The 13865-nt window shown below is 37.4% G+C and overlaps 1 protein-coding gene and 1 long non-coding RNA gene across 2 annotated transcripts in view; one reads left to right on the top strand and one right to left on the bottom strand.

Annotated features, from left to right (window-relative positions):
- Positions 1-13865, top strand: part of LOC121378015 (F-box only protein 10-like) — a 109543-nt gene that overhangs the window by 27634 nt on the left and 68044 nt on the right. Inside the window, 1 exon segment of the mRNA XM_041506113.1 lies at positions 144-211. Within this exon segment, the coding sequence (XP_041362047.1) occupies positions 144-211 (68 nt within the window).
- LOC121377766 lies at positions 2907-11186 on the bottom strand. The gene is made up of 3 exons (XR_005958654.1): positions 11043-11186; positions 4312-4408; positions 2907-3241 (listed from the first exon to the last, which is right to left on the bottom strand). It is a non-coding gene; the product is annotated as an uncharacterized LOC121377766 (long non-coding RNA).

Genomic DNA, 13865 nt, shown 5'->3' with positions numbered 1-13865 from the left:
CAGACAGACAGACAGACAGACAGACAGACAGACAGACAGACAGACAGACAGACAGACAGACAGGACTGATATGAAACCTATAGTCCCCTGGGGTTAGACCGGTAGGAAGCTATATAGATGACTAATTTGTTTGTTTGTTTCAGGTAATGACATACATTCTAACATGGAGGCAGGGATTGATATCAGGAAGAATGCCGATCCCATTGTTCAGGTTTGTCTCGTATTTGTGGGTGGGTGGTTTTTATCACACTGGCCCCTTTCCTTTTCCTCTTGAATTCCATCTATCTTTCATCTTCTTTCACTATCCACTTTCACATCCCAATCCTTGTCTATCAAGGGGTCTTTTATATGCACCATCCCACAGACAGGATAGCTCATAACACAGCCTCTGACCAGTTGTGGTGCACTGGTTGGAACGAGAAACAACACACAATCCTGCAACACAAGCAAGCACTCAGCTGACTGAGATAAATCCTGACTCACTTGATTAGAAACGCTCAATGTTGTGAGATGATAACAGTATATCCCTTTGTAATTCTCCCGAATCTCAATCAATGTTAATCCCTTCTTTAAAAAATAAATTTAATGTTTCTCATGGGATTTTACGTTTGCATTTTTATTTTATTTTTGGTGTTCCAGGGAACATTTTGTTCAGTATCACATTGTAGTTTGCTATGTAAGTTTCAGAGATCACTACACACTTTTAAAACATTAAACAGTACTTGCTAATAAATGTTCAGTTGACTCGAGATATAGCTAATCAAGATTTTGAAAAAACAAAATGTTCCCTGTGCTCTGTATATTATTAGGAGATCAGTAAACTTAAAAAAAACAGGGGAAAATTCTAAAGGGTTTGGTTCCTTTGACCAAGTTGCTTGAAGATTGTTTTCAAGCAAGGAAGTCAGGTGCCTATGCCGTAATTGTATTAGATAATACAATGAGATATGCTATTGACAGCTAGCCAAGAAATTAGTCAGCGTCATCGGGAAATGATTAAACCTGATCTGAATGCTCAGTTTGGATAATTATGTTCACCTCACATCCCAGTAACAACCTGTCTTTTTGGAGACGACTTGCCACAAGCAGTGAAAGATATCAATGAAACTAATAGAGGGCAAAGTGGTACATCCAGATTTGCCAATAAGGGCAAAGGATCATTTTATCCTAGAAAGGATGTTGGACATGAACAGTTTTATCAACAGAAATTCTGTCCAAAAAACTTCCACTTTCCAAAACGGAGGGAAAAGCAGCAGAACAGACCGTTCATTCATTCATTTCAACTTATTTTCGTGCTTATATCCAATTAAGGTTCAAGTACGCTGTCCTGGGCACACACCTCAGCTATCTGGGCTTTCTGCCCAGGACAGTGGGTTAGTTGGTTAGTGATTTAGTGAGAGAGAAGAAGGTGTAGTGGCTTTTGACCTACCCATTGAGACCTTAGGAATTCGCTGTGGGTTGGAGCCGGTACCGGGCTGCTAACCTTGTACCTACCAGTCTGTAGTCTGATGGCTTAACCACTGCGCCACCGAGACCGTTCAACCCCAGTCAGAAGTAACTCTGGTGGATATGGACAAATCTCAACCTATGCAAGTAAGTCAGATGAGTTGTGATGAATGGTTACATTTTAGAACATGTATTGAGTTAGATTTGCCACAATAGGTTCGAGATTTTCGGGCTGGAAACATTAACATCTGATAAGCACATTTTAGCTACCGTAAAAGGTTGTACCTTAGAGTTCGAAAATTTTCCCAAGCAGATACAAGAACCAAGTGGCTACAAGCTATCAGATGCTGAGCTTAGGGTAATGAACACTGAATTAATTATGTTAGTTAATAAAGGGGTGTAGTTGAAGCTATGCCTCAAGTTGGCCAATTTGTGTCTAATATTTTTAAGACCCAAAACGGATGGTTCTAATAGGTTAATTTTGAACATCAGAATTCTTAATAATCAAATTACATACAGGCATTTTAAAATGGAATCTCTGAAAAATGTTATCAGTTTGATGGACAATCTAGCTCTCTTACCAGGTATCTAAATGTCCGTCTAACACTCTCACCAGCTCTAGCTCTTTTACCAGCTGTCTAAATGTCCGTCTAGCTTTCTTACCAGCTGTCTAAATGTCCATCTAGACCTCTTACTCGCTGTCTAAATGTCCATCTAGCCCTCTTACCAGCTGTCTAAATGTTCATCTAGCCCTCATACCAGCTGTCGAAATGTCCGTCTAGCTCTCTTACCAGCGGTCTAAATGTCCGTCTATCCCTCTCACCAGCTGTCTAAATGTTCATGTAGCCCTCTTACCAGCTATCTAAATGTCCATCTAGCTCTCTTACCAGCTGTCGAAATGTCCGTCTAGCTCTCTTACCAGCTGTCTAAATGTCTGTCTATCCCTCTCACCAGCTGTCTAAATGTTCATGTAGCCCTCTTACCAGCTGTCCAAATGTCCGTCCAGCACTCTTACCAGCTGTCTAAATGTCCGTCTATTCTTCTCACCAGCTGTCTAAATGTCCATGTAGCCCTCTTACCAGCTGTCTAAATGTTCATCTAGCCCTCATACCAGCTGTCCAAATGTCCATCTAGCTCTCTTACCAGATATTTAAATGTCCGTCTAACACTCTCACCAGCTCTAGCTCTTTTACCAGCTGTCTAAATGTCCGTCTAGCTTTCTTACCAGCCGTCTAAATGTCCATCTAGACCTCTTACTCGCTGTCTAAATGTCCATCTAGCCCTCTTACCAGCTGTCTAAATGTTCATCTAGCCCTCATACAAGCTGTCGAAATGTCCGTCTAGCTCTCTTATCAGCTGTCTCAATGTCCGTCTATCCCTCTCACCAGCTGTCCAAATGTTCATGTAGCCCTTTTACCAGCTATCTAAATGTCCATCTAGCTCTCTTACCAGCTGTCTCAATGTCCGTCTATCCCTCTCACCAGCTGTCTAAATGTCCGTCTATCCCTCTCACCAGCTGTCTAAATGTTCATGTAGCCCTCTTACCAGCTGTCCAAATGTCCATCTAGCTCTCTTACCAGTTTTTCAAATGTCAGTCTAGCTCTCTTACCGTCAGAGTACTGGGGATATCTCTAAACCAACACTATGTAGAATGCATAATTAATAATTAAGGCGTGTTTCTGCATTCTTGCGTTAGAGTGTGCGACTTGTCTAGAACTTACCTTGCTGGCACAATCAAATGAGGACCCCAGGTCGGCTAGCAGCTTGATTACTGTATAATCCGTATTGCACTTGACAGCTGAAGAAAAACCCAACAGATCAAGGTTAGATTATTTGGCTGAAACTTCAAGCTAAATGTTTAGAAAGCGATCTAGGGAATGAATCAGTGTTTGCAACTAAGCGTCAAACTTGGGAATCTTTTTCTAGTGTAAACCCATAAAGGCCACTTCGCACTACGTATAAATAAAACATGCTTTACATACCAGTGGGATACAAATTTAGAATTAATAATTTAATTGTCAGAAGCATTGACTATTTTCGAAGGATGTGCGGAGAATTTGATAATACCACAAGTGAATTGAGATGAAAGTATGCTGAGAGAGACACGTATAATATACTGGGTTTCCTCATTGACAATATGTAGAGTATCGGACCTACAGGCGGATAATAGGAATCACTGTAAGCACCATCTGTGCTCCACTATACGCAGATGTCTTTATGCATATAAATAAAATCTGGTGAAGTCAAAACAAAGGAAAGTGACTAAAATTTTAATTTTATTTTCTGCTATATTCACTATTCAATGACAGCAGGATAACAAATTCATTGATTTTACACAAAAAGTTAAAAATAAACAAAACCTGTGATGGTATGAAATAAGTTTTATACCTTGATCTATACACATAACTTCACAGCCACTCTGGCCTCCAAACTAAGATGTATGGAAAAGGGAATGACTAGCTTTCCAATAGTCACTTTTGGCTTCGTACAGAATGAATAAAACATATCCAAACGATTTCAACGGTAATATTTTGTTATGATATATTAGACAAAAGGTACTTTTTATTTCTTTCATCTTTTAAAACTTAAGCTTAATATTTTGTCCACAATTATGAAAAATTAAAACATACCGACCTGTAAACAGCGTTGTCTGCTTGTTATAGAATTTTGAGTCTAGCGGACGTTTTTCTGCTCGGTCTGGCTGAACTCAGCCCTGATATCACCACTGTTTTGATAGAGATTTAACAGTGCATACCATCACAGCAGCCAATAGTGGAATAGTTTGGGCAAATTTATTATAAAACTTAGTCTTAAGAAAATCCAATGTCAATTTGTCTTTGATAAACAATAATTTCAGCCCTAACGTACCATAGAACGGGTGGACCCGGGGAACGAGCTCCTTCCATGTTCGATACTTGCTGATGATATCTCCAAGATCCACCAGAAAAAAGGGATCCTCACAGTGCTGTGAAGAGAGAAGAAAAAGAACATGCACAACACAACTTCAATGTTTGTCAATCAGTAAGATCACTCTATGTGAAGTATACAAACAACATGTTAAGATAACTGTATGTAATGTATAAAAACTGTAGGTCAAGACTACTGTATGTCAAGTATAAAAACTGCAGTAGGTTAAGATCACTATGTCAAGTATAAAATCTGCAGTAGGTTAAGATAACTGTATATCAGGTATAAAAACTACAGTAGGTTAAGATCACTGTATGTCAGGTATAAAAACTACAGTAGGTTAAGATCACTGCATGTCACGTATAAAAACTGCAGTAGGTTAAGATAACTGTATATCAGGTATAAAAACTACAGTAGGTTAAGATCACTGACAAGTATAAAGGCTATAGTAGTTTAAGATCACTATGTCACGTAGAAAACAGTAGGTTAAGATCACTGTAAGTCAGGTATAAAAACTACAGTATGTTAAGATCACTGTATGTCACGCATAAAAACTACAGTATGTTAAGATCACTTTATGTCACGTATAAAAACTGCATACGGTTAAGATCGCTATATGTAACGTATACAAACAGTAAGTTAAGATCACTGTATGTCAAGTATAAAAACTGCAGTAGGTTAAGATCACTGTATATCAAGTATAAAAACTACAGTAGGTTAAGATCACTGTATGTCAAGTATAAAAACTGCAGTAGGTTAAAATCACTGTATGTCAAGTATAAAAACTACAGTAGGTTAAGATCACTGTCTGTCACGTATAGAAACTATAGCAGGTTATGATTACTGTATGTTACGTATACAACAGTAGGTTAAGATCAGTGTATGTTAAGCATAAAAACTGCAGTAGGTTACGATCACTATTTGTCAAGTATACAAAATGTAGTGGGCTAAGATGACTGTATGTCAAGTATAAAAACAGTAGGTTAAGATCACTGTATGTCACGTATAAAAACTACAGTAGGTTAAGATCACTGTATGTCACGTATAAAAACAGTAGGTTAAGATCACTGTATGTCACGTATAAAAACAGTAGGTTAAGATCACTGTATGTCACGTATAAAAACAGTAGGTTAAGATCACTGTATATCACGTATAAAACAGTAGGTTAAGATCACTGTATGTCACGTATAAAAACAGTAGGTTAAGATCACTGTATGTCACGTATAAAAACAGTAGGTTAAGGTCACTGTATATCACGTATAAAACAGTAGTTAAGATCACTGTATGTCACGTATAAAAACAGTAGGTTAAGATCACTGTATATCACGTATAAAAACAGTAGGTTAAGACCACTGTATATCACGTATAAAAACAGTAGGTTAAGATCACTGTATATCACGTATAAAACAGTAGTTAAGATCACTGTATGTCACGTATAAAACAGTAGGTTAAGATCACTGTATGTCACATATAAAAACAGTAGGTTAAGACCACTGTATATTACGTATAAAACAGTAGTTAAGATCACTGTATGTCACGTATAAAACAGTAGTTAAGATCACTGTATGTTACGTATAAAACAGTAGGTTAAGATCACTGTATATCACGTATAAAAACAGTAGGTTAAGATCACTATATGTCAAGTATATAAACTACAGTAGGTTAAGATCACTGAATGTGAAGTATATAAACTACAGTAGGTCAAGATCACTGTATGTCAAGTATATAAACTATAGTAGGTTACGATCACTGTATGTTACGTATAAAACAGTAGGTTAAGATCACTGTATGTCACGTATAAAAACAGTAGGCTAAGATCACTATATGTCAAGTATAGAAACTATAGCAGGTTAAGATCACTGTATGTCAAGTATAAAAACTACAGTTGGTTAAGATCACTGTATATCACGTATAAAAGCCACAGCAGGTTAAGATCACAGTATGTCAAGTATACAAACTGCAATAGTTTAAGATCACTGTATGTCACGTATAAAAACCACAGTAGGTTAAGATCACTGTATGTCAAGTATAAAAACTACAGTAGGTTAAGATCACTGTATGTCACGTATATAAACAGTAAGTTAAGATTACTGTATGTCAAGTATAAAAACTACAGTAGGTTAAGATCACTGTATGTCAAGTATAAAATCTACAGTAGGTTAAGATCTCTATATGACACATATAAAAACTGCAGTAGATTAATCAAACAATCAAGTCAAATATTAGTATTAAAAAATATATATTGAAAAGATGCATAGCCGGACCATCAACACATGTAATAACAGTTTAAGAAATGAAAAACGCGTAATTTTAGAATTAACACAAAAACACAAACATGATTGTTCATGCTAACTAGAGGCAGCCATTTTGTTTCTTTTTCGTGCATGTACAAAGTAAACAAACGCAGTGATTTAAGGCATGGCGTTTTTCTTTGATCTTTTAAAACAATATAAATGCCCTGATAATATAATAAACTAGTCGACTAAACATATTTCAATGCACATTAACAGAATGAAATGGGGTTACAGTATTTTCCCTCTGCAAAAATCCAAAGTAATAAATGCATACTAGTACGTTCGAGCATAACCAAGTACTAATTTCCTTTTCTACTGACCTACGTAATTGGTCAGTTTTTTAATTTTATGACAGCGTCAGTCTACTTAATCAATAGTATTACAGATTTATTTACAGTAACAAAATAAACATCGGCTATTGGGTGTCAGAAAAGGTAAGTATATGGAAATATTAACTAAGTAAACTAAATGACTGTTTAACTAAGTAAACAGTCATTTTATTATTGTAGTGTGTAGGTTTCTGAAATAGACAGCCGCTTAATGGACAAAACATGTTACATCTTTGGACAGTTATTTCGATTTGTTTTTGTACCCAGTTTGATAATGGTAGTTTATTTTGTGTAGGAAAATAATACATACTTATTACTGGCTTATCCTCCACCATGTAGCGTGTGCATTGTTAATGTACTCCGACGGTACGCCACATTTTGGTGGAGTGTAATCATCTGAAGGAAACTAGAAAAGATATATTTGGACAACTTTTATAACAATTTCTTCGAGATACTGACTTTTATTATAAATTTTAATATTTACTATCTGTGATTTTAAAAAAACAAACAAAAGTTACACAGTTCTTTACACTGTGTTTTAATTTCACAGTTGCATTTTTATATTGATGTTGATCGTCATTTTACTTTTTTTGCATATACCATAGTCTGACGACACCCAATAGCCGATGTATTTTTCGTGCTGGGATGTCATTAAACATTAATTCATTCATTCATTCATTATTGCTGGCTTACTGAGATAGATATCAATATAGAACCTTGTGACGCATGCCCTTTTCATCATTCCACAAAAATCAACAGACCGGTACCTTCGTTTCTTCAGTTCTAAGACGCGTTAAGCATTACAAGTCTGCTTTCAATTTGCCCCATGTCGGTGTTGGTGTCCGCTACAGTGATTTTATACGGGTACGGCACAAGACTACTTCATCCTTCCTGCACCTCCTGTAGGTATCTCACCACTATTGATTATACATTGGTGAGGGTACAAATATAAAGCCAAGCACTGACTAAATTATTAACAGTAGGTGCTATATGCTACCTGACATGAAGAGAACAGCCTCTGTGACAGGATTTAAGTAAATAAAATTGATACTTCGCCACCTGCAATTTTAATTATCCACTCTCCTAAGCACATGGGCTAATGGAGGGGAGGCTACTCTCGTTAAATATATGTACCACAGGCATAGCAAACAATGGTCTTGCTTGTAGCTAAGCAGATATGCATCTGTCAGTTTGATATGCCAAAATCAAGAGGCAATGTTACCCTTCCAATATGCCATAATCATACTGTCAAGTCTGTTCAGACACCAACATAATAAAATAAAGAAAAGAGGTACTCTTTTTCATGGAACTAAATTAAAGAAAAGAGGTACTCTTTTTCATGGAACTAAATTAAAGAAAAGAGGTACTCTTTTTCATGGAACTAAATTCGTCGCCTACACGTCGCTCATTGGCTGAAATAGCGGTGTGATCCCTTTGTAGGATGATTGCCACTCTCCCGGGACTAGCTTGACTAGTTCGCGACCACAGCGTCCCAATCATCTTGCCAAGTCGAAAATATATACTAGTTTTGGTTAATATGATATTTAAAATCGCTGTAGGGGACACCAACACCCCTCGGTCACCTCTACAGTGATTTTAAATATATTAACCGGATCTGCATACGTATCTGACGTATCTGACTCTCCTCCTCAGTGTGAACATTGTCAGTGTATACTGACTGTGCGCCATATTTTGGTGGAGTCCGATCATCTCAAGCCGACGAGAAATTATATATTTGGCAACAGAAATGTTTTGGAATCTTTTAAATTTCACCCAGAATTAATTTTAAAGTTTTTAAAACACTTTGATTTCTATACAACGTTTTAACATATACTTACCTTGATTTATGTATTGTATTATACTTTTCCCCACAGCTCCTTACACTGTGATTTTACATAATTATATAAATAATATTTTCATCCACTTACGAGTTGTGACACCCTATAGCCTATGTGTATTTTTGTGCTGGGGTGCCGTTAAAGATTCATTTATTCGTTAAGTATTACGTAACAACCTCAAGAGGACGGATTCACCGGGATAAGCAAAATGGCTGCGTCCGTTATGTATACATGTAATACTATTTTATTAATTAAATATAACAATATACTAATTATGTGCATTAAATATCGTTGAATATGAACACCAGTCCAAAAGGCTTACCTAATCATGCCTTTAAAGGAGGGGACAATCAAGGCATTTGACCTGGTATGCGTATTCAACGATATATACTGCACATTATTGCTTAATATCAGCAAGTATAATCGTAAAGTTAATTAATAAAACGGTTAAATGTGACGGCTATTATATATAAGGAGTGCAGCCATTTTGTACCATCCCAGTGAATACGCCCTCTGGCGAGCTGGTGGTTACGTCCCGTCAGGAATTAGTCTTCGAACTGAAGAAACAAAACATACCTGATTTTTCGCGGATGCATCGCAATATTCTTTAATAATAGTCATCCCAGTAAGCTAGCAAAAAGTATATATTATATTTAATACAAAATAAAACACCATTGTCAAAGTGTTGAAATAACTGTATTATGGTTTGTACATAAATTAACCCACGTACTGAAATAATAATCGGAGTGTTTTCTTAGTTAATTGGTCGTTTCTTCCCGTGGCCTGTACCTGTAGTTCCTGATTGGTAGATGTATATTTAGAAGGTCCCCAGACACTGTGTCTAGACACACTAACAAGACGTGCCTCTTTTATTAAGATCACAGGGTATTGTGTGTTAACCACACGGACACCCCTCTAATCGTAATCGATCAACCGTCTTGCTTTATTATTGTAAGTAATTCTGTAAAACCCTTGATTAAGTAGACTTTCCCATCTAAAATCACAAAACTGACCAATTACGTAGTCCCAAACAAAAGAAAATTATCACTTGGGTATCGTGAGTGGTCGTTTTTGCTCGAACGTAGCATACCAATAGGCTTAATAATATGCATTTTTTTCTTTGGATTTAAAAAAAATAAAATAAAAAAATAACTCCATTTCGTTCTATTGATGTAAACTGAAATATATTTAGTTAAATAGTTTATTATACTATCAAGTCAATTATGTTGTTTTACAAGTCAGGTTGATGAAAGCGAAGCGCCTTGTCGTAAATTAGAGCGTTTGTTTACACTGGGCATAGAGCAGATGGACGGAGCTGACGTCACTTCGCCCCAAGCTATACCACCGGACATCACAAAAACGAAACAAAATGGCTGCCCCCAGTTAGCAGGAATAATCATGTTTTTTTATTAACTCTAAAATTACTCATTTGTTAAAGTGTCAGTATGTGTTGGTGGTCCGGGTATGCATCTGTCCAACACATAAATCTCTTGTTTGAGCTTACTCTACCTCTAGGGTGTATACTACCAAATCAAATCCCATAGACGACAATAGTAACATATGTGGCTAAAACTCCTACCTGCATCGTATCAATCGACATAAACGCCACGGATATAAATACTACCACCCCTCACACTTAAAGTGAATCAGAAAAAATTGGGCGTCAAGATGCTCGTTTCTGAGATAACGGGTAGCGTTTATGACTACCCTAGTTCCGCAAAAAATTCGAGTACTTTTTTTTACAGGTACCCCATACATGTTTCAAGTACAAGGCTATTTGACACACTGGTACTAGATGAAATAAAATTGCATATTATTTTTACCCAGATGAAACTATTATTTTTTACAACCAACACACTTACATTTATAACCAATCACAGGACTTGTGGTGTTCACTTCTCTATATAACTAATCACAGGACTTGTGGTGTTCACTTCTCTATCAAAAGTTGGGTGCACCTCGAACTTTGACCCAGCCGGAAGTTATTTGGTTTAGTACTACCTATAAGATCACCGTACTATGTGTACACCATATATTAAAAAACTACACCAGATTACAATAAGTGCGTGTCAGTAGGTTATATCAAGTGGTATGTCCTACATTTGCTAGGGCAGTACCTAGTCTGAAATAACTGTGGTTGTTAGATGGGCACAGACTGTTAGTAACAATAATATTAGCCCTCTTCCAGCGGGATTCTTTTAGTTTTGTTCATTTAAATCTCAAACCCTGACCTCCGACTCCAAGGAAACTGTTATATCAGCAATGAGGCTTTCGTGGCTTTAATGGACGGAATTACGTCAACGACGTGGCCATTTCCCATGTCATGCTTCATTCTTAGACGCTAATTTTCAGTCCACTAGCTAGTATTCACACAACCTGAAATAAGCAAAATATATCAGCAAAAATATTTAAATAAACCAAAGGAAAATATCGAAAATTTTGCTAATTATTATCAAATTTGTAAGCAGGAAATAAATTATTTTCGATTTTAACAATTTCCAGGAAGGTCGATTAATCACTGTGGAACATTATTTTTGTCAATCGTTTTCATTCTGTTGATCATACAGTTGTTATTGTTTTGTTTTTAGTCATTTTTATTTTTGAATTTGCGATGCAGCGTATGTAACGCGATGAGCGTCTACGGGCTATTGGCATGCTGCAAACGGGCAGAATTCCGCGTGAAGTGGCCAACACCTGTTTCGAAGTCAGTAATTTGCAGACTGTGAAACAGATGCCAACAAACCCAAAATGTTGACGATCGACCACGTTCAGGTCGTCCCAGGGCAACGGCAGGAGTACAGGATCGATTCATCCGTAACCAGGCTCTAAGAAATCGAGCTCAAACGGCAAATCAAATTGTTGCAAACCTTCATCAGGTTACTGGTGTCCGAGTGACGGGTCAGACGATTAGAAATCGTCTTCATGCAGCCCATCTTCATGCTCGACGGCCCCGGATTGTGCCTACCTTGACAAATCGTCGCATTGCCCACAGACGTGAATGGTGTAGGGAGCGTCAGAACTGGGGTATTCGTCGCTGGTCACGTGTCATGTTTTCAGATGAGTCCCTATTCACTTTGGACTTCCTTGACAGGCGTGGTCGGGTCTGGCGACGACGAAATGAACGGCACACCAACGTCACAATGCGATTTCATAACAGATTTGGCGGTGGATCGGTTATGGTGTGGGTGGTATCACTATGACTGACAGACACACACACACACACACACACACACACACACACACACACACACACACACCCTCCATATTGTGCAAGGAATGGTCAATGCTCACCTCCAGCAGCACAACATCTATCGAATGCCATGGCCAGCAATGAGCCCAGACCTTTCCCTCATTGAACACGTCTGGGGCATGATAGGGAGACGTGTGCGTCAACGTCAAAGACCGCCGACCACGTTAGCGGAATTTGGTCAGGCGCTGCAAGAGGAGTGGAACAGACTCCCTCAAATGGCAATTGGGAGACCCATACGCAGTATGTCTCGTCGACTCAATGAATGTCTGACACATCGTGGCGGTATCACCCACTACTGATAAAAAGCCGTTAACTTTCAAATTTCACTTCTGACCCCAATCGTCCTTCAAGATCTTTGGTGGTCATAAAACGTACTGTAATACTGAACTACCGGTTGTAATGTTTGCCCAATTAATTAACTATTATCATATAACCATACCCCGCAGCTAATATACCTTACAATTTTGGCAATTGTGAGTTCCCCTACTTCTTTTGAAGAGTATATACATACATGTATATATATATATATGTGTGTGTGTGTGTGTGTGTGTGTGTGTGTGTGTGTGTGTGTGTGTGTGTACCTTTTCGCTTATTAATAACATTAAAAAGGTTCCTGTGTCATATCCCACTACACAGGTACCCCCCCCCCCCCCCCAGTACAAAATCCTGTTGGTGCGGGATTTAGCTCAGTCGGTTGAGTGCTCGCTTGAGGTGCATGCGTCGCAGGATCGAACCACTTCGGTGGATTCATTCAAATGATTACGGTGTTTTTTTCTCATTCCAATCAGTGCACCACAACAGGTCAAAGATTGTGGTATGTGCTTTCCTGTCTCTGGAAAAGTACATATAAAAGATCTCTTGCTGCTAATGGAAAAATGTAGCGGATTTCCTCTGATGACTACGTGTCAGAATTACCAAATGTTTAACATCCAGTAGCCGATAATAAATTAATCAATGGTGTCGTTTAACAAGACAAACTTTATTTATTATTTAAAAAATAGTTGCTGCTAATCGAACAGAGTAGTCCACGGAATAGCTTTAGCGGCAGAGGGTTTCCTTTCTCATTAACTATGAGATCCTTAACCATGAGTCCGACGCCATATAACGAATAATTGTCTCTTTTGCTAGTCTCCGCACATTGCTTAAATAATTAGACATTTTTATACTACCCACAGCAATTTAGTGAACATATAGCCTTAAAAAAACAAATCCAACCCAGATATATTTTAATACTAATCATGTTTGTATGTTAAGTCAAAATTATAAATACTGAATAATATTAAGATATCAAAAACACTAAAACAGTATGACCAAAATAAATATGCGCCGGTGTAACGTGCTATTTTGACTCCCGTAGAAAACTGACCCCCGGTCACTAAGTAATGTACATTATTCTTTGACAACAGTTTAACCCATATTGCTCACTGGATCACTAAATTGCATAAGGCCACTTTACTGGAATATGACTTAACCTAGTTCCTTGCGAATAGGTTAGTTCTAATTGTAGTAACCTAATGTCATACATATACAGTATAGTTCTAGTTGTAGTCACCTAATGTCATACATATACAGTATTGCTCTAGTTGTAGTCACCTAATGTCATACATATACAGTATAGTTCTAGTTGTAGTAACCTAATGTCATACATATACAGTATTGTTCTAGTTGTAGTCACCTAATGTCATACATATACAGTATAGTTCTAGTTGTAGTAACCTAATGTCATACATATACAGTATAGTTCTAGTTGTAGTAACCTAATGTCATACATATACAGTATAGTTCTAGTTGTAGTAACCTAATG

Source organism: Gigantopelta aegis, chromosome 7 (assembly GCF_016097555.1).
Source record: "Gigantopelta aegis isolate Gae_Host chromosome 7, Gae_host_genome, whole genome shotgun sequence".
Lineage (NCBI taxonomy): Eukaryota > Metazoa > Mollusca > Gastropoda > Neomphalida > Peltospiridae > Gigantopelta > Gigantopelta aegis.
The sequence above is the reverse complement of the archived record's forward strand: the minus strand, read 5'-3'. Positions and strand labels throughout refer to the sequence as shown.